Source organism: Tenebrio molitor, chromosome 7 (assembly GCF_963966145.1).
Source record: "Tenebrio molitor chromosome 7, icTenMoli1.1, whole genome shotgun sequence".
In the NCBI taxonomy this organism is placed as follows: Eukaryota; Metazoa; Arthropoda; class Insecta; order Coleoptera; family Tenebrionidae; genus Tenebrio; species Tenebrio molitor.
In genome coordinates, this window is record NC_091052.1 from 4,085,818 (window position 1) to 4,106,321 (window position 20,504).

Genomic DNA, 20,504 nt, shown 5'->3' on the forward strand with positions numbered 1-20,504 from the left:
GATTGGCATCCGAGCACAGACATCTAAGTAGCGACTAGCGAACAGAAACCAAATTGAACGAAAACATTCAAAATCTATATGGAATAAAAAATAAAATAGTAACAAAATTATGAATGGTAAGTTTCTTCTGTCCAAGCTAATTTACATGTTCCACTATTTTAGGGATTGTATTAGAGATCTCTTGGGATTGGGCTATAACATAAAATTACGAAGTCCTACGAATTTTATATTTTACACACGGTTTAGTATCATTATCAGAGACTCACAAATAAAAAAACAACCCCTTAGCTATTCATTCAAGGGTAGTTGGCAGTTGTTACCTTGTTGGAATTGTGTATAAACCAAAAGTTTTTATGTAATCTTTTTTTTCATATAGTATTTTATAGATATCAAGATTGATGAACGTAATTTTTGAAGTGAAAGTAGTTCAAATACAACAGAGTTGAACCAGAGCAGCTCCGAACTTTTCGGATAAAATACAAATTCACCTCTGTTTTGCAAAACCGAGGATTAACAGAATTTGCAGTTCTTTTATTACTAAATTACTTCTTTCAAATTCATTTATTTTATAAGATGCATTATTATAGTTCAGGTGATTATAAAAATTAATAAAAAAAGTTTCGGAGTAAAAGAAAATATGTTTATGCAGGAAAGATATGCGCCGATCAAGAATATTTTTGACAATCCGGTTTGAAAGTGCATTTTTAAATAATACGGAATTATACTTTTTTTGTTGAATAAGAATTAAATAATTGCTAATTTTAATAAACAATTTCCAGTTTGTCAACCAGCAAAACGACGGGCGTTTTGCAGTAGTCCACTTCAATGTGTTCGGATTTATCGTATCAAAACTTCACTTCAGAACATTGTGAAATTTCATGCAAGTAGTGTCAGTCTGCTAGAGTAGATATTTTTCATTGCAAAAAGTTTTTATGCCTGCCATCAGTACAGTGTTCTTACAGGATTTTTGAATGTGAACAGGAATGGTGCAATATTCAGAACCTGTGTAAGTTGCAAATGTCACGTTAAATCTACTTTTTCGAATCTGATGTGTTTGGAATCTGAAGTGTCACTTAAAGGTTATGTACATGATTTTTTGTGAATTGTCGTGTTTTTGTGAAAACAATTTCGTGTCGAGGCTATCACAGTGTCCTAAAAAAGTATGTAATGAACGGTTATAAAATTTGTGTGTAAATTAACAAAAACCGAAAATCCCGGGAATCCCCTACATCTAAGATGACGTGTCAGTGAAATTGCATCATATTCATCCATTTTGAAAGCACGGGTGTGAGTAAATCCGATTTTTTTTTTGTCTTATCGGCGTGTTCCATAGTTTGCACAAGATATAAGGTACGTTTCAAATATTTCTCAATAATATTCTTCACCCACAAAATGGCGGACGAGGATAAATTTACTCCAAGAAACTATCAGGTTGAATTAATGGAAACAGCTGTTGAAAACAACACGATCATTTATCTGCCCACCGGGGCAGGTAAAACATTTATAGCAATCATGGTCTTGAAGCGTTTGAGTGAGCCTTTATCCAGGTATTCATACATTTTTTTTTGTATCACACGCTTTACATTTTTGTGTAGACCTTACAGCGCCAACGGAAAAATTTCTTTTATTCTTGTAAACTCAGTGGCTTTGGTAGACCAACACGCAAAATATGTCAGAGATCATACTGTTTGTACAGTAGGCACATACACGGGAGAGATGAATTTGGATTGTTGGCGAAGAGATGAATGGGAGGTAGAGTTTAATAAATACCAAGTCATTATCATGACCAGTCAGATTTTAGTAAATCTCATCAATAATAATTTCATTGGTAAGAAATCTAGAATATTTTTGCACTTTCTTTTCTTAAATCACAAGCTCGGGGTTTCCCAGATGAAATATCAACTTATGTGTTTAAATAAGATAAGATAAATGACAATTTTTCACGTCTTTCCGAACCTCTTAAAATATTCTTTTCGTGTTGATACATTTTAAAAATTATTTTCAGCTGACAAAACTCAAGAAACTTTATTAATGACATATTTTTATTTATTAGACGAATAACCAAGGCACTTTCACAGAATTAAATTTCAAAACGTAAGATACACTGAGAAAAAAACATACATTACACATAAGATATTGCTTATTTGCTGTTAGATATTTCTGCATGTTTTTGAGCAAAAAAAGTGTTGTGCAATAAAATTTAATGTTGTACGCTGATCGAATGATAATTACAGATTTAGAAAAGGTGAATCTGATAGTTTTTGATGAGTGTCATAGAGGTGTTGATGATCAGCCCATGCGGCAAGTAATGAAAACATTTCATAGTTGTCTAGAACCACCAAGAATTTTAGGACTGACAGCCACATTATTGAACGGAAATTGTAAATTGGGCAAAGTAATGGACGAAGTTAGAGCCTTGGAAACAACATATCACAGCAAAGTGGCTACGGTTGATGGATTAGATGCAGTTGTTGGGTGTGTTATTGACAAAAATATTAAAAAAAAATATATCACGGTCGATTTCAGCTACTCGACAAATCCGCAAGAACGGTTCAAGTACTGTGAACCAAACAGTCTTTCTTCAGTTGACAAAGCAGTGATCGATCGATTGCACAAAATTATAGATACTCTAGGCTTTGTTAAAATTGATAATTGCAACAATAACCAGAATTTTTTGGCAGATAATTTAAAACCGTTGGAACCAGTAGACCTGTTAAAAAGACTGAAAAATCTGGTCGCCGATTTGATAATTCACGTAGAAATGTTGGGCACGTTTGGGGGTTACAAAGCTTGCATAGCGCATATGATACAAGTGGAACGTATAAAAAAACATTGTCAGGATAATCTCCTCTTCATCGTTTTAAATTACGTCATGACGATGTTGGGGTGGGCAAAAGCTGTTCTCAAGAAATCGATGGATGATTACTACGGCGTTGACAAAATACGGAAATTTTCATCAGATAAAGTTGTGAAATTGTTTGAAATACTGGAGGAGTACAAAGCCGACCCTTCATCAGAAGAGCTTTGTTGTTTGATTTTCGTAAAAAGGAGATTTACTGCGAAAGTAATTCATCATATTCTACGAAGTCTGAAAGAGGTCGATCAATCTTTTAATTACTTAAAGAGTAACTTCATGGTCGGAAACAAAAACAACCCCTACAACGACACACGTGAAAATTTGTTCATTATGAAAAAAAATAGGGAAGTACTCGACGGCTTTGTAAACAAAGAAATCAACGTACTAGTCAGTTCCAACGTGTTGGAGGAAGGTATCGACATACCCAAATGCACACTAGTCATAAAATTTGATAAAGTCGAAGACTACAGATCTTACATACAATCCAAAGGAAGAGCTAGACACAAGTCTAGTATATACTACACAATAGTGGAGCGCGTGGAATCAAAAAAGTTTTTTGAAAAGTACGAAGAATTTCAAAGAATTGAAGCCTTGTTAAATGACGTAAGTTTTTTTCTCTGTACTATTTTTATTACTGTTAGTAAAATGCGTTTAGAAAGCTTAAACAGTGATAGAACTCTTGAAGACAAATTGCTTTTCTATTTAACATTTTTTTGAAAAATCTTTCTAAACCCAGATAAATTTTAATTAGTTTGATCGTAAGTTCTGGTATCCGCCAATGTGTCCGCGCCTACATTACGAGTAAAAGCGAAAGGAGATAAAAACTTAGATAATCAAGCAAAAACAAATTCTTTATTCGTAGTGAGAGTGACATTGAACTTACGCATCACACTTGATCAAGGGCACAAACCTTTAAAATTAAATGCTCGAAATGACGCCCTCCGTTATCGATGCACGCTCGTGCGCTTCGAGCCTAGAGTTGAGCCCTCACCAACATGTAGGGATTTTTTCAATTGACTGCAGGATTATTCACACGAACAGTTAATTCTTTGACGGTGTTTAACTGGGGTCTCCTGAACAGTTTTCAATCACAGGGGTTTAAGTCCGGTGAACGAGCTGGCCGCATGTTAAGCTTGTTTGACACGATACTAAATTTTTGAGAAAATTTACTAGTAAATGAGAGAGGACCAATGAACTATCAGGATCTGACAAAGACTGACTATGATCCTGATCGTTCATTGGTCCTGTCGAGGGTCTCTCTCATTTTCTAACAAATTTACTACGAAATTTAGCATCGTGTCAAACAAGCTTTAGGGACTTCAGTGACGGAAATCGAACAGTGTGTCTAACGATAAAAAAATAAATCATGGCCTCCCATTGGTCGGTGTTTTTGTAGTTGAGTAATGTGTTGCCTAGTGAGGCTATTGTTTGTTTTTTTGTGTTGGACACATCGGTAAAAACTAGTGTTTTGCAGCTGCTAATCGGAAAAAATTACGAGAGGGAAAGTCCGAGCAAAGCCGACATTGTCAATATGTATAACGAGGACGAAGTTGAACCCTATTACGTAAACGGCCCTAACTCTGCCCAAGTAAACATGACATCGGCTGTTTCTCTCTTGTGCCGATATTGCAGCAGTCTGTCATGTGATCAGTACACAACTTACGCACCTGAATGGTACATAGAAGAACAGAACAACATACTTGGCAACAAAGTTCGAGTAGTGATACGTTTGCCCATCGTGTGCCCAATTACAGAACCGATCATGGTAAGTTGATGGTCGTGGGACCGAATTTGGAGTCAGTGGATTTTTCTAGGGTCGCTACATGACCAACAAGAAAAATGCCAAGAGAGCAGCCGCATTAGAGGCGTGCATCCAGTTGCATAAATGCGGCGAACTTGACAATAATTTGTTGCCTTTAAAAAAAGAGTTCAACGAAGAGGATGTGTCGTATCTTTTCGAACATTGGCCGAGTGAACGCGAACCGGAAGCAGGTAACAAGAAGAAAAAGAGATTGTATGACAGAGAGGTGAGTCGATGTAATTTTGTTATTTATAACGAATTATTTTTACTTGTAGATCGCCGCGTGTGTGCAAGGTGAAATTCAAGAAAATCAAACACTTTACTTGCACGTAATAAAACTGAATCCGTTGTACAAAAGACAAGATGATTTTAATCAAGCGATCGTCTATGATCTCTACAAAACCATGTTGTGTTTCGGTTTCTTGACACCACACCCTTTGCCGGATCTGTGTAAATTTCCCATATTCGATTCCAACGGTAGTATCGAAGTTGATATTAAAATCAACGTAAAACAAAGAACTTTCACACGCGAACAAATGATGGCGATACGAGAATTCCACTATTTAATTTTCAACGATCTCCTGGAGATTCTCAAACCGTTTTTGATCTTTGATAACAGCGGAAAAAAATCGGAAATGTTATTGGTTGCTCCAGTCCAAGACGTTTTTGATGTTGACGTAGACTTTGACGTCATCCATAAACATAATGCATTGAAAAACAAGAGCCTCGAGCCGTCTTGCTCTGAACGACTTAATCTGCGCGTAACGGAAGAAGCGTATTTGCATAAGATTGTCTCGCCGTGGTACAGATCCCAACCGACAGTAAGCGAAACAATTTCTAAAAAAATCACAGCTGATAACGCAAATGTTTTAGATGTATGTGGTTACCAGGGTATGCTTGGATAAAAATGCGTTGAGCAGCTTTCCCAATCAAGATTACAGCACTTTTGTATCGTATTACGAAGATAAACACTCTCGTAAGATACTGAACCCTTCTCAGCCACTATTGATAGTCAAAGGTCTCGCCGCAAGACTTAACGCTTTTAAACCGAGAGGTCGCGAAGGTAAGAAAAAGAGAGAGAAGCGTTACGAAGAACTAGAAGAGTATTTAATACCCGAGTTGGTGGTGAAACAAGATTTTCCATCGTGTCTCTGGATCCAGGCTAGATTTCTACCAAGCATTCTGTCGCGTGTCGCGTATATATTGAAATTGCAGCAATTGCAAGATCGGATTGCTCGTGAGATACGAGCCAACGAGAAATATCTGCGAAATTGCCCCCCGTTGCAGCTGGATGTTCATCTTTTGAACTATGTTCCTAACGATCTACAACTTATAACGCCAACTGATACGTCCATCTCGATGACTGATGGTAGTAGTCTTCCATTAGAAGCTCCGGGAGCGCTCCTGACCCAACAACACAATAAAGATTTCGCTATGAAGATGCTAGAGGCGGAGTATTCTTGGCGAAGTATCGAGGAACCGAAAGATATCGAACGCGAAATTGGCGTTACCGTTATGGATATCGAGTATTACGAAACGTTTATAGCCCAAAAGACGTCCAAACAAACTAGGCTGTTAAAGAACGAGAGTCCAGTGAAAAATCAAAACCTGCTGGCAATTGCTTATGACAAGAAATTTGAAGAAAAAGAGTTGCAAATCTTGGCCATACGATTTGATAACCAATGTCCGAATTTATGCGATTTTTATAAAGCGATGACGGCAGCCGAGGCAAACGATATAGTTAATTTAGAACGTTTGGAGACATTGGGCGATTCATTTTTGAAATTGATATCGTCGCTGTACATATACTTTAAATTTCCAAATTACAACGAAGGAAAATCTACGACTCTCAAAGGAAAAATTGTGAGCAACAAGAATTTGTATTATTTGGCAATTAAAAAAAGTTTGGGTGGCATTTTGAAGAACAGCGATCTGTCCCCGAGGGATGAATGGGTACCACCCTGTTTTTGTATTCCGCAGATGATCAACAACAGCATCAAGAATAGAGAATATTCAGTTAATTCACTATTCAATTGTAACATATCTCCGACAGAACAAATAACGGGTAATTTAACGAGAAGGACTTTGGATGACATGATCCACGAAGCAATAACTGTTGATGAGGAAAATTCGTATGCCAGCATGTGTAGTTTTTTGAATAAACAATATGTCAGTGACAAGAGCATGGCAGATTCCGTCGAAGCGCTTTTGGGGGCGCACTTTCAGAGTGGAGGCATCAGAGGTGAGTTGGGTTTTGACACGCAAACTTTTCAACCTATATTTTTGTGTAATTAAAGCTGAAATAATTCAAGTTTTTGAAGACGGCAAATTTTCTATTTTCTACAAAATGTTACCGTTTCTTCTAGGTGGCATAAAATTTGTGGAATGGATTGGAATTTTACCAGCTTCCGAAAATGTGCAAAACTTGATCGAATCATCAGTGGTGGACCCAATTCTTGACAAAAACGCCACCCTGGCCAATGTAAACTTCCACTTGCCACAGTGGCAAGAGTTCGAAAAACGTTTGGGCTATCATTTCAATAATCGCGCGTTTTTGCTACAAGCACTCACACATTCCTCCTATTCCCCAAATCGAGTAACTCAGAGCTACGAGCGTTTAGAATTTATCGGTGATGCAATTCTTGACTTTTTAATAACCTGTTACATATACGAACATTGCGGCGTTTTGAATCCGGGAGAAGTCACGGACTTACGATCGGCGTTAGTGAACAATAATACTTTTGCAAGTTTGGTTGTTCGATGCGGTTTCCATAAGTTTTTGTTAATGATTAATCTCAAATTACAAGGACATATTGATAAATTTGCCGAATATCTCGCCACAAAGAACCACGTAATCGATGACGAGGTGTTGATTTTACTAGAAGAGAAAGACCTGAACATGGCCGAATATGTGGATGTGCCTAAGGTCTGTAAAGTACGGAGTTGAAAGTGCGAATCACGTCAAGTATGTTTTAGGTTTTGGGTGATGTTTTCGAAGCTCTAGCGGGTGCTGTGTACTTGGATAGCAACAAGGATCTCAAAACAGTGTGGCGCGTATTTTACAAAATCATGTGGAAAGAAATCGACCTCTTCAGCAAAAATGTTCCAAAAAATGTAATTAGGAGGCTCTATGAATGTCATACGGCATACCCGACATTTAGGTGAGTTTAAATCGATAAAAATTGATTGTATTCAATGGTGTTCCTGTCGAAAATACTTACTAATTTTTTTTGTCATTTCATTTCAGTAAAGCGATTGAGCTTGAAAACAAGAAAACTATGGTATCGTTAGATTTCATGTGCGAGGGTAGAAAGAAACGCGTCTACGGTTTCGGAACTAATAAAATAATGGCTAAAAGAGCTGCCGCTAAAATTGCTCTTCGATCGTTAAAGGTTTAGTAATTATTTAACGCTTTTTCGTTTTTCGAAAAATATTATGTATGGTTAACCTTGACAACTGAACATTTTTATATTTACTTCAACCAAATTGTTTATCCGTAACGTAGCATTTTTATTTTATTTTTTTCCAGTATTACCTTGCTTTTGTCTGACATATTGTTTATTCAAAAAATTACGCGTCTTTGCAAACGGTTTTTGTTCAGTCAGTTATTTCTTAGTTCTCATGTTTCTCCAGTTCCTTTCCTTAAATTACGGAATTCATTGTTTGTAGTAGTCGACCCATTCTCGCGACCTACTCTTCAGTCATCCGTATTGATAGTCATTATACCGTTTAACGTAATTTTTTTTATGTGTAATAGTTACGAAATTATATTTCATTCTAGTACTACTATTTTTATATTATGTATTGAAATTTGTTAAATAAAATTATTAAGTGCGATATAATGTATACATAATATTTACAAGGCTGATAGTAAACATTCTCGTATGGAATACAAGTTTATTGCGTTTTCCTCTTTTTTAACGAAGGCTTTTCAAACACTTGTTTTACCCCTCCCGCTTGTGTAGAATGGAATTTGAGGTTTTGTGAAGTCTCGCTTGACCAAGGTGAATCAAATTGTGTTGTATCCTGGTCGACCAAATGCGTATATTTGGTCCTTCCAGAACGGCCGAAATTTTTGACTTGCATAACTTTAGGCAAGATAGTTTTGTCAAAGTGATCTTCCAATGTAGCTTGTGCAAAGTCTCTTTTGTAGACCTCATCTTCTCTGTCCAAGTAAAACGCACCGCGATGGAAGTACTTTTGCAAGAATTTGTACTTTCCTTTGATAGATTTGTTTGTGACCTGTTTAGGATTCAGTCGCATTTCGATTCTTCTTTCTTCTTCAGTCATGTTACGCAATCTTTCGACTTCCAACCTTTCCCTTTCTATCGCTTCCCGTTCCTCGCGATCTCTCTTGATTCTTTTGAGTTCTCTCAGTTTCCAGGCTTCATATTCAATTTCGTCGTTTTCGTCGTCCGTGCAGACATCGTCTATGTTTGGTTCATTGTTTTCTTTATCTTTTGCTTGCTGTTCTTTTCTGATCGTTTCTTCGACAATCCTCAACGTCTGTCGTCTTCTTTCCTCCGCGCTTCTAACAGCTTCCAGCTCCTGCTGCTTCTGTTTCTGCACTTCCTTCTCTTTCTCTATTATCGTTATCCTATCTTTTTTCCTCACAAAGATCGGTTTCAATCTCGGTCCGGTCTCCTCTTCCGAATCTGTATATTCTTCATATTCCGACGATTCTTCTGATGATTCCGACTTCTCTTCCTCTTTAACCATAAATTCTTCTTCTTTCTTGTCTAGCATTCGCTTTTTCATAATTTCTCTTCGTTTCTCGATCTCACCATCACTGAGTTCCACTTCTGATTCATCATCATCTGGAGCAGCTTCAAGTGTATGTTTATGTTCGGGCAGATTTATCTGTTCTTTTTCCGACTCGTCATCTGATGATTCCAACACTTCAGGTTCCAAAATGTGTCTCCGCCGTTCAGGTCTGACTTCTGTTTCAACTTCGGCAATTTTCAAACGCCGCAAACGAGGATCGTTCATTTCATCGTCACTATGTGTGGGTTCCGGGCTGGGAGGTTGAAGGGGTTGGTTACGACGTTCCAGAAAATCATCTTCTTCACTATCGCTGTCGGACCTGACATCCTGAGCGTAATCAGGTCGCTTTCCAGAGACATACCGGTGTACTTTCACCTTTTGCATAGAAATCTCACCTGCAAAGATAAATTTGGAAAAATTAAGGACCAAATATTGAGACTCTTCACAATTGAAAATCTACCATATCACCAGTGAAAATAAAAGACAAAAAGAGTAATATTTGTTTTTAATTTTTGCGAAGTTTTTAGATGTTTTATAATTACATGAATAACGACTCAATTTACTTTAAAAATTGTATCACTCCCAACCGAACAGATACACACGCAGCCACCCAATGCAATTTTTCATTGTTTCCCTAGATTAAAACGGGATCTGTCCAGTGGCGTTTGTGATGAATGGATTTTTTTATGACAAATGTATGCTTTGTTTAAAAAAGTCAAGATTCTAAAGTTAGTCTTGAAGAAATATAATACCTATTTATGTAATATTATTGATGTGAAAAAAATCGTACACTTTTGGGTGGCCGCGTGTGTACCTACTTTTTCAGCCCAAGACGGAACCTAACCGTATAAACAAAATAATTAACAAGAACGTGAAAATAAGAGTAATACAGATTTTAAACACCTGTAAGTGTTATTTCTAGCAATTTGGAATTTATTTTAGTAAATCTAGCTAGGAATATAGGTTATGTGACTGGTTGTAATTTTTACCTTTTTCATTTCGTACAGGAACGGCACCTGCAGTACTCTGAATACCATAAGAAGACTGTGGATTCATCATTTTGTACTTTAATATACAAAATGCTTTTCTATTTTAATTTTTATTATCTTTATCCCAACACCACCACAAAAACTGTCACCGATGTAAAAACAACTGTCAACTGTCAGATGAGCAGGAGCAGACGGCGAAGTCAAAGTCACAATTGGAAGAGTCAAAATATTTTGAAAATAATTTTCATTTAATAGTTATCAATTAGAAAATGATTAACGTTTTAAGTCATGGTAGAATCTTATTCTTAAGACTAAAATTTTAGGAGAGATGCATAGAATTAGTTATTGAATAGACAGTCTTGCCAATAGTAGAACATCAACACGTGTTTCGGTTTTGTTTTCGTACGTTGGTGGTACCACCTGTTGTTGATGCTGAATAAGTTAAATATACGGAACGCAAGCGTGGAAGAAGACGCGGCGAAGCTGTGTTTTTATAATTTTTACGTGATTGTGACAAAACATTGAAACATTATGAACTAATTAATTAAGTTCCGAGTGTATTCTTTTGTGTTTTTGTTTAAATTGTGTTTTTGTGAGTGAAAATTTTTTTCTTGGATTACAAACGGCAAAACAACTTTGTCAAGAGAGGTAAGAAATATTCCCAAATCTTGAAAATATCGGAAGAAAACCCGTTTCCGTAAGATTTTCGGTCGTGGGGCAACGGTCGGTAACGACAAACCGGGATTTACCGTTCCGGCGTTTGTGCGATGTCTCATTTGATCCTTGTGGTCCGGACGCAAGTTCCGGTCGGTGTGGACCGCTCTTCGGCACAAAAATGAGGTAGAGTTTACGTAAGTGGTGTCGATGCCGGAATTGTTATGGCAAGTGCGGATAAAAACGGCAAGAATCAAGATAGGCGCGGCAAATTCTTGTTTCTTGTATGTCAGCGCGATCAAGGAGTCTGTGTTAAGTCTGACGTTTAGGCAGGGCACGTCAAGATAGCTGGTGGTACAGCATGCTGCGATGCTATTATGCAAAACACCAACAACCAAGGACATTGTCTATGAGGCTGCCGAATACCTAAGGAGTTATTTATCTTTTGATTTGCAGACGGTGACGTCAGGATGTGTATGATGTGAATGGGTCAACGACATGCGGAATGCCCTGCTTTTCTTGGGCAATTTATTTTCACTGGTGTACAGTTGTCTGGGTTCCGGTAAAGCGATGCTCTTTTTCCATCTGACACACACCTAGAGCCTCAATTTGCCAGCTCTGTCGCTGCCGGAGATTCAACGTGTCAAAGGTCCAGCCGCTGCCACGGCTGGAATTAATTTAAATCTATTATTTATGACGACTTGAAGATCGTTCCGAATCAGGATTTCCATTTTATGTTTGCCGTATTTAAAGAATATTTAGGTCAACAGACACAATTATCTGCAAAACAACTTCAACTTGCTCGGTCAAATCAATCCACATTTAAACAATAATAACTCCAATTGGAAAAATGAGCTCGAGAAATCTTGAAAAGAGGAGGTTGTCAGTTTCGTAGTATCTTTTTTTTTGCAACAGTGAAATACGAATGGACGTCCAGATATAGATTTTTTGTCCTGTTTTACTTCCTTTGGTCGATTAACGAGCGCATTGAGTGCAAAATGCAAAAATCGCGGCCTAAAAAAGTACAGTTTACGTCATTTCCAGTGAAACCTGAAGTGCAAATCGAAAGCGAAATAGATTTAGTTGCGTTAATATCAATGTTTGAAAGTGTCTGATTAATTGATATATTCAAAATTTCACTTTTACAACATATAATGAGCTGTGTAACCTTTTAAGTGCTTTATTTGGTAGTTTTAATAATCTAATCTGTTATTATTGGGGTTCCTACAAGTATCTCATAAAAACTATTTGACAATTCATGAAATTCTACTGCCAAATAGCTATTGTTCTTATTCACTCAAGACTTTCTATGCCACTTAATGAATCAGCCACAAATGCGTGGAATTTGGCACGATTTCTATCCCTAAGAACCCTTCACTTTTCAATTTTGTTAAGAGTATCGAGTGGTCCATTAGAATGGATGTGTGCCTATGGGGAAATAAAAATTTTCCCCACAAGTGTCATGAATATTAATTTTGAAAAAAAAATTGATAACGTGATGAACCTAGCCAGTGTTTTTGTGATCACAATAAACATTAAAATGCGCTTATGTAAGGTGACATTTAATCTAATCTGGCTTTTAACATTTCGTATCGATTATTTGTACATCCCAAAATAAAACGAATAACTCATAATTCTGATTTGGGAACAAACTCTGACATAACTAGCAATTGCCGGTTTGAATTTTTGTGATTACATATTTCATTACTAAATAATACCAATAGTCAATTGCCATTCATATCTGTTGTGCAGTTTGCGCAACAGAAAAAAGTAGAGGTTTACTGAAGTTGTTTTTCTATGAGTTGTACACCCGATACATGAATGACGTTTCTGTTGGAAAATTTCAACTGGAAAAACAAATTTGTATTCAATTATCGGAATTGTTTATATTCCGGCGGCAGTATGATGGAATAAATTTAATTTTCAAGGTTGCTCAGCTTTCTTTCCGTCGAGTGAATTTTCCCTAGCTGCAGTAAAAGTCAAACGAGAACGTGGTAGAAATTGGATATCCAGCAACGCCTTTTTGTAGTAGGACAAGTGTACAGAAAACTAGAAACAATGCGTGTTTTACATGTGAAACCGGTGTTAATGTGTCACCAGGATAGACATTTTCCAATCGACTGAAGTTGAAATAAAAGTTTTTATTGAAGATTTAAGTACCCGAAATTGACGTAATGTTTGCGATTTCCGCACGTACGAGCTTATTCGCTCAGGTGTTATGAATAATGCATTTTTATTTTTACTTGTGTATGCAAAAACGTTGCAAAATGACGATTGTGCAATATGTGTGTATAGACAACAATCAGGCCTATTTTCGATTTTTAAAGTGTATAGGTGCAGTTCATTATTATTTAAATGACGAAGCTGACACGCTTAAACAGACAGTTTTAGAGCCGCTCATTACAACGTTAGCGTATAACAACTCTGTTGAGCTGCCAGCGCATTTTTATAATTGCAACGCAAGTGGTAACTGCGATAAAAGACCGATTTTATCGGAGACTTTAATGCTGAACCAGAAGACCAAAAATTCGCGTCTTCTTACACCCACAACCGTCGTCACGTTAACCGTTTCTTAATTCAATCGCAGTAACCTACAAGTTAACAGTATTTGTCACTTGTTTGCATTTGGCGAAAGAATTGTAGCGTGATTCAACGTTTGAAATGTTACAAACAAGTTTTTTAAATTAATAACGATCTCGATGGTATTTTAAATACAGAAATGCGAGTTGTGGGTGTGACACGGAGCTCGTAAAAATCCGAACGTTTTACGATTCGACCCTTGTCGAGGGTAAGAGGTGGCTACCTGGAACGTATTTGGGAAGGTTTCATTTTGACGGGCAAGGAGTGGAACTTTCTAGATAATTATTGAAAAAATACCAAATCACCTACTTAGGCGTCAATTTACTCAGCAAGATACTGCACAACACATGATTCAACATCCTTTGACTTATTTTCGACATACATATTTGTTGTTATCAGGATGTTTAACATTGTGCGTGGTGTAATCGATGGAATTTTGGGATTACCAGATAATTGTTTATCTTGCCGATCAATAAAAATAGAGTACCACGTATCGTGAAGATACGTTTAGAATAGTTTTATATGGTGGTCTGTGCTGTTGCTAAGTTTCTTGGTGAGAGGCGTAGAAGAACAAAAATTGAAAGGTAAAAGTGGTCAAGTTTTTTTAATTCGTGCTTGGTCATTTAAATTTCAATTCTGGTCACTCATTTACCAGAAGATCCGAAAGATTTAATGGTTTTTAGTTAAAATGTTCGAGATGACATTTGAGATAAAGCGAATTCCTAAAGTAAAATTTGTTCTTCATATTAGAGTTTATTTAATGACGGCAATCATTTCCAAATATAGTTCCTTTGTGTTGGCACTTTTATCGCGCCATTAATCTGTTCGACTTCATGACCACTATTCTAACGACACGTCAAAAAGCGATTTCTTCCTATCCGCAAAAGATCCCTGTGTGAATCCGTCCGGGCAGATCAACCTCCTTGTGCAGATAAACCGTTGGTGCAATTAAGTTGTCGGACATGCATGAATCATGCGACAGACCGGCTGCACATTTTTCGCTCTTTTATTTCAGCTTGCCTTCGCAGAGATTGTTTATTCTGCTGTAAACATTCCTCTCCTTAGAAACGCCCGAAGATCGATTTTAACATTTCACGTGTGTCGCTGCTGAATTCGCAACGAACAGTCCTCAACAAGCCTAGCTCCTAGCTGTCTCACGTCCGACTTGTAAATTTTACTATTACAACACCAAGTGCATTGGCCTGGTTAGAAGATGTGTACAACGTAATTCCGTCTAGTCTTCCGATGGATGGGTTTTTATGGTCGGGTCTCAGCTGGAGGGGTTGCCAGGTCATCCTGCGAAGAATGCAAGCTAGGTCGGTGGGTCGAGCCTCTCCGGGCACAGTCGGACGTGAATTGTTGGGTTTTAAAGAGCCGCCGAACAGACGGAAGCGCTTCACATGTTGTGATAATAAAGTACCAGGGACTCGAAGAAGCAAGAGCCGTTAACGCGGTTCTTTGATTTTTTCTTCGGTTATTATATATTTCTTAAAAATAACGGCAATTCCAGTACGCGAGTGCACATACCCTATAATTTTTTACTGTGTTGTAAGATCGTATTGGCCCCGAGGCTAGTGTCGAGGTTTTTGACCATTTGGGAAATGTTTTCAAAAATGGCATGTCGAGGTCGTCATCGAAACTGGAACGATTTGCGGCCGATGCTATTTTTACACAAAAACTTATAAACTTAACAGTTGTCTGGTTGAGGTTCTTTCACAGCTTCGAGGCAATAGTTCGATAAATATTTTGTCACTTTAGAGCTTTCGTAAAATAACTGTGGCGATTTGTTTTTCGAGTAGTTCTATCAACATTGACTAACATTAACGATAGTAATTATGAAAGAGGAAATACCAACCAAAGTTCAAGTTTCGAAAGAGTGAATTTGAAAATTTAGTCATAGCAAGAAATTAGTTCGTGGAAGTTTATAGAAAAGTATTCCCATAGACCAGTACTGAAGTATTGTAGTGCTACTCTCAGGATTCGACAAATAACCCTCGGTTGCAGGGTCTGTGAGACCCAAGACATGTGAAAATGCTCTTGATTTTCGTTGTTATTTAAGTAATCTTAACTGGACTGCATTTTTGTTTAAATAAATTAGTTAAAGTAATTTGAATGTCGTTTTTTGTCAAGAAGGCATTCGGGTCTCTTCGGACCCAACCCGTGGGATCATGTAACTTTAATTTATAATCTGCAAATAAGGATTGTTTTGTGCAATAATGCAAACTACATGAATGTGTTTGTGGAAATGTTTATTTATTTACTTGTACATTTTTATACGCATAATGTTTACTTCGAAGTGTTTAACAATCTGGAATTTATCTGACTGGGTTTTCGGAGGAATAGCATCCGGATTCACTCTCAACTTATCGAGGCCAGTGTAAACATCATAAAGATAGCAAAACCAATTGTTTTTGAAAATTTTATGCTATAGTGAGTGCGTCGAAAATTTTCCTCGGTGAACTTCGACCTTTTTGAATTTTTGCCCAGGTTTTTGTTTATACCTTGAGGGTCTCAAACGATGATAATCTAATATATTACATATTTCTAGAAAAAAAGTATGTACATAATGAAAATTATTTGTTAAGAATTAAACATAAATATGCATGTATTTGCAAAAAATGCAGTTTTTTTTAACACATCATAAAATATAATTTTAAGTCAAAACTAAAATCTTCATTAAATTTGCAATGCAACATTTTTATTTTTTGGTCAATAAGACCGAAGCCATGGAATGGTGTCATTGGCAAACCATCCATGGAACGGAGAGACAATAATTTATACTGCTTATAAAGAGTTGATTTTTAAACGTTTCAAACTGTCCATCTGTTGTCATATTCCACTATTTTTTTAATCACACAAGACACAAGTTCAGATTAGGAACATAAATATACCCATTTGTACTTACTGACATACTTAATTGTTTACATATTTTACTTCGTTATCTATATTGTCATATTTGTTCGAAATTACGATGGTAAAAGAGGATTAACGGGTTCGATAGAAGCTCCTTACTTGTATGTATGTAGTTTATTTTTTAAAAATTCTATGAACACGTAATGCCCAAATTGTTAAATACAAAATATGCTGTAGAAAAATTAACGCTAGTTTTATGTGTTTTCGTCAGAATTACAACACACGCACTTTGCTCTACCTTACACATTAGCACCTATAGCGTTCATAATTATGAAGTCGTTGTCCAACGCGAAGGTTGCTAAAATGCGTTAATTCTACATTCCTTTTTCGTTTTTTTCTTTGTGTTATGGAAATTTTGTACAGAATAAATTCTATGAACCACAAGTCCTCTCATTTTCTTAATTAATCAATTTTTGTTAAAATAGAAAGCTCAACACCAGATGCAGGACACGTATTTTTTTAAATCCGTGAATATACACAGTGTGTGCAGTTTCCAATAAAACTAACAGATTGTTCCGACGTTTGTTATTCTCATTAGTTTCTCAGTAGTAACCGAACCCCTAAAATTGTGTTCGTCGCTTTTCAGCACAAATGTTTTCCCTGTTCACATAAACTTTAGTTCTAGATTAAAGTTTTAGAAAAAAATCTAATCTAATCACTCATCGCGTTGATTGTTTTACTTAGTGTCGAGGTCCACCTTGTTGAAAATTTATTTAAATAATATTAGTCACTGAATGCGTACATTTCAAAAGAATCTAGATATGTTATTTCGATAAATTTAATAGAATGGTTTTATTCTTAAAAACCAGTTGACTTGAAGAGGTACAGGTTTTTATGGGTCACGTAAAATTAGTTGGTTAGAATTATAGGTACAGATGCCAAGTAACATTTTCAATCTTTACCCAAAAAATATTTCAATTTTTGCGTACAGTAGGTCGAGTAATCGTGATAATTAAAGTTTTTCGCAAAACAAACAACAGACAACTTCAACTCCAGTTCTACACCTGTCACCATCAATCACCATCAAAATTTCAATACAATGGGTTTAGTTAAATATTCATATCCATTCTTAGCTGCCTTGAACTGCCAATCTACATAAAAATGAAAATAAAAAGACTAATTGTTTAAAATATGACAGCAAGTATGTAGATGGTTTTTGTTGCTTGTCAGCCATTTTTGAATTTTATTTTTTGTTCGACACTGTCAGAATTTGAGAATTTTCTCCTGTATGAACGGATTTTGATAAATGTCACAACATGTCAAAACGAAACGTCAAGCTAATTTTAAAGATTTAAAGCGATTTGGAGCCGTTAGGGGGCTCGTCGAACAAAAAAACGTTGTATTCAACTCGTTCGTGTGTAAATTGGGCCTTTTTTGGCATGAGTGGGCCAGTTTAAAACGCGAGTGAAACGAGCCAAAAAAGGCCCAATTTACACACAAACTCGTTAAATAAACTACTATTTTTCCCAAGATATTTTAAAAAGTGTGATTTTTACATTACATAATAAGATAACATTTTTATTGTTTATTAAGTTGCATAAATAAAACAGCATGAAGAAGATTAATGACCGTTCACTAAATAATGAACGTAAAAGGAGTAGATACATACTAAAATACTACATATTGTTGGTGCCATGTGTTATTGTACCAGGTCTTTCGTATCTCTTTTTTAACTTTCCGATCTTGCCCGACTCCAGTGTTTTAAAAATTGTTAAATATTTTATCAACGTACGGAATTGTTTAATAATTTTTAGTTTATTTAGCTTGCATGCGCGAGTAGAACAGCATTGACGTAGCCTTGTCACACATAGGAATTTGTGAGATAATGAAATTTTCTGAGAAAGAAAGGTTTTGGTATGATCGAAGGGGTGAGTTTTTCATTTTACTCTGACCACCAAATTTTGCTAATCATAAAATGTAGTTATTAAAATTATAACCGACTAATGAATTCATTTCTTCTTAAGTGACATTTTAATTTTCAACAGTTACGCAGGACATTGTAAATACGAAAAGTAAACAGGTCTTAATCTCCTTTGATGCTTGAATATTTACTCTAAAATTATATTATATAAATGCATGAAACGAATTTTGCAAAATAAAACGCACCATATCTAATTCACAGAAGTGATACCTTCAGTGACATTGTAATTTCTGTCGAACGGTTATAAATCTCTCTAGCATTGTTTTTATGGAACATAGTTGAGCGTATCAGTGTATGTCGTAAAATCTAGCGTAAACGTAATACGCGTGTTGTTTTGCCGTTAACTAGAAAGTACAACTTTACACTGAAACCGGCGAATGATGGTACAAATTTTTAGATCTGAGTTTTGTTTAACTTGGGCATCTGGAGCTGCGCTGCCCCGTCTTGGCACCATCTGGTGGTACCGTTCTGGGTCTGACATTTTTAAGAGATTTTAAAACCTGGCCTGTCTAACTATCGTCTTTAATGTCGTATTTTTATGGACGTTTTAGTACCTCGCAAAAGCATTCATCGCGTTCACCAGTGCACCATAAATTTCCCATCTTCGTACCTTTGTCTCTTTCGTCCCAACGTTCTGAAAAACGTTCGGCACACCCAACGCTACCTTCTAGCATTCGAAAACAATAACTCGTATTCGATGAAAGTGTGTGAATAATGTGTACGATTTAAATTGGTAAATTGCAAGAGAACGTTCTCCTAAAAGCGACATGAATAAATCATGGGACTTTTAATTATGGGAACGCGGTTGGCAATCGCTGCAGGATTTAGAAACCCCGCAAGTTTGAAGTTTTGCGAAGCCATTTCCGGTAATCCGGTGGTGTTGTTTGATTTAAGCCTCACTTCGCGCTCCAAAACCTCATAATTTTCTGAGCCGTGTGTGTTTCGCGATTTATTATGCGAACGTGACAATCTGGTCCAGAAGGTGGTACCGAATTGCAGATGTTTCTATTTTCGGAATAGTTTTTGGTGATGTTGAGCACCTGTGGAGCCAGATATGCAAAATTGATGTCATTTTAGTCTGCACACGTGCACCAAGAATGTAGAAATGGCTACGTTGCACTAAATCTTCCCATGCTTTCACTTGTGTTCATTCAGAAACTCGGATTTGCTATTGAATTCAAAGCAACCAAACACGATTTTCAGATCAGTGAATATCTACAACGACTATCAATTGTTGTCGATTATTACTATTCACCAGATAATGCGGTACCTGCGGTGAATAATCAAATCAAATAACAAAAAGCAGAGAGTAGAACGGAGACAGACACTTTGATCAATCATTAGGTATTATTTTATTTGGGTGGGCAAACAACGAATTTACGCTTCAAAATAAAGGATTTGAGAAATTCTGCACTGTCATCCGTCTCACTTTCGGCATTTCAATTCACGAAAGGAATATGCAAGGTTGAACCGCAGTTTTTTTCTGAAGACTAGCAGTAGGTGGACTTTACAATTAAAGTAGTATTTGTGTAGCTTAATGGAGTGTGGAAAACTCAACCAGACTAAATTGAACCAATCAGATCGGTTGCTTCGAACCATCACTCAACCACCGAAATGTGTGTCGTACTACCTACGGTAGTTGTTTGTTTATGTATCAATTATTACACGAGTGCTATCGCGATTACTGTTAATAAACGTCTTATTTTATGGCTGGCGTAAAGTACCCCATCGCATTTAACACCAAGTTCATGACAAATTTAACCAAGAATTAAGCAGTTATTAAGATTGAAAAATTCCTGCGCGTGTGGGTGTCACAAGTTCACTAACAAGCCGCTGCATTCAACTGGCAGACATAAATATCTTCGTTAATTATGTACCTGACATTATCACTTTAATCGCAACGACGACTTCTTTTGAGGAGTCGTGTTTTGAACACGGAGTGACCACGCTCGTGTTGTTTTTGGAAACGAGAGATAAAACTGGCAGTCCCAGTAAAACGGTGACCAAACGATGAAATTACTATTT

The 20,504-nt window shown here is 36.6% G+C and overlaps 3 protein-coding genes across 5 annotated transcripts in view; 2 read left to right on the forward strand and 1 right to left on the reverse strand.

Annotated features, from left to right (window-relative positions):
* Positions 1–186: 186 nt before the first annotated feature.
* On the forward strand, positions 187–8,553 carry Dcr-2 (Endoribonuclease Dcr-2). Of its 2 annotated transcripts, none has more exons than XM_069052561.1 (13): positions 187–334; positions 387–1,285; positions 1,334–1,547; positions 1,596–1,828; positions 2,235–2,475; positions 2,527–3,460; positions 4,332–4,622; positions 4,672–4,884; positions 4,934–5,479; positions 5,532–6,900; positions 7,025–7,584; positions 7,635–7,819; positions 7,906–8,553. In XM_069052561.1, the coding sequence occupies exons 3-13, from the start codon at positions 1,393–1,395 to the stop codon at positions 8,054–8,056; spliced, it is 4,878 nt and encodes a 1,625-aa protein (XP_068908662.1). In that variant the 5' UTR covers positions 187–334; positions 387–1,285; positions 1,334–1,392; the 3' UTR covers positions 8,057–8,553. The 2 variants fall into 2 exon arrangements, with proteins under 2 accessions (XP_068908662.1, XP_068908663.1); XM_069052562.1 differs by having other exon boundaries at positions 387–1,279.
* Positions 8,478–10,592, reverse strand: Mfap1 (Microfibril-associated protein 1). Its single transcript, XM_069052582.1, has 2 exons — positions 10,412–10,592; positions 8,478–9,817 (listed from the first exon to the last, which is right to left on the reverse strand). The coding sequence occupies exons 1-2, from the start codon at positions 10,479–10,481 to the stop codon at positions 8,556–8,558; spliced, it is 1,332 nt and encodes a 443-aa protein (XP_068908683.1). The 5' UTR covers positions 10,482–10,592; the 3' UTR covers positions 8,478–8,555.
* Positions 10,593–10,853: 261 nt separating this feature from the next.
* Positions 10,854–20,504, forward strand: part of kst (spectrin beta chain, non-erythrocytic 5 kst) — a 35,663-nt gene continuing 26,012 nt past the window's right edge. Inside the window, exon 1 of one of the 2 annotated variants that reach the window (XM_069052558.1) lies at positions 10,854–11,059. The gene's annotated coding sequence lies outside the window, so the exon portion shown is untranslated. Of the gene's footprint in view, positions 11,060–14,122; positions 14,230–20,504 lie in introns of those variants that run through there. The other variant, XM_069052559.1, reaches the window with a different exon arrangement.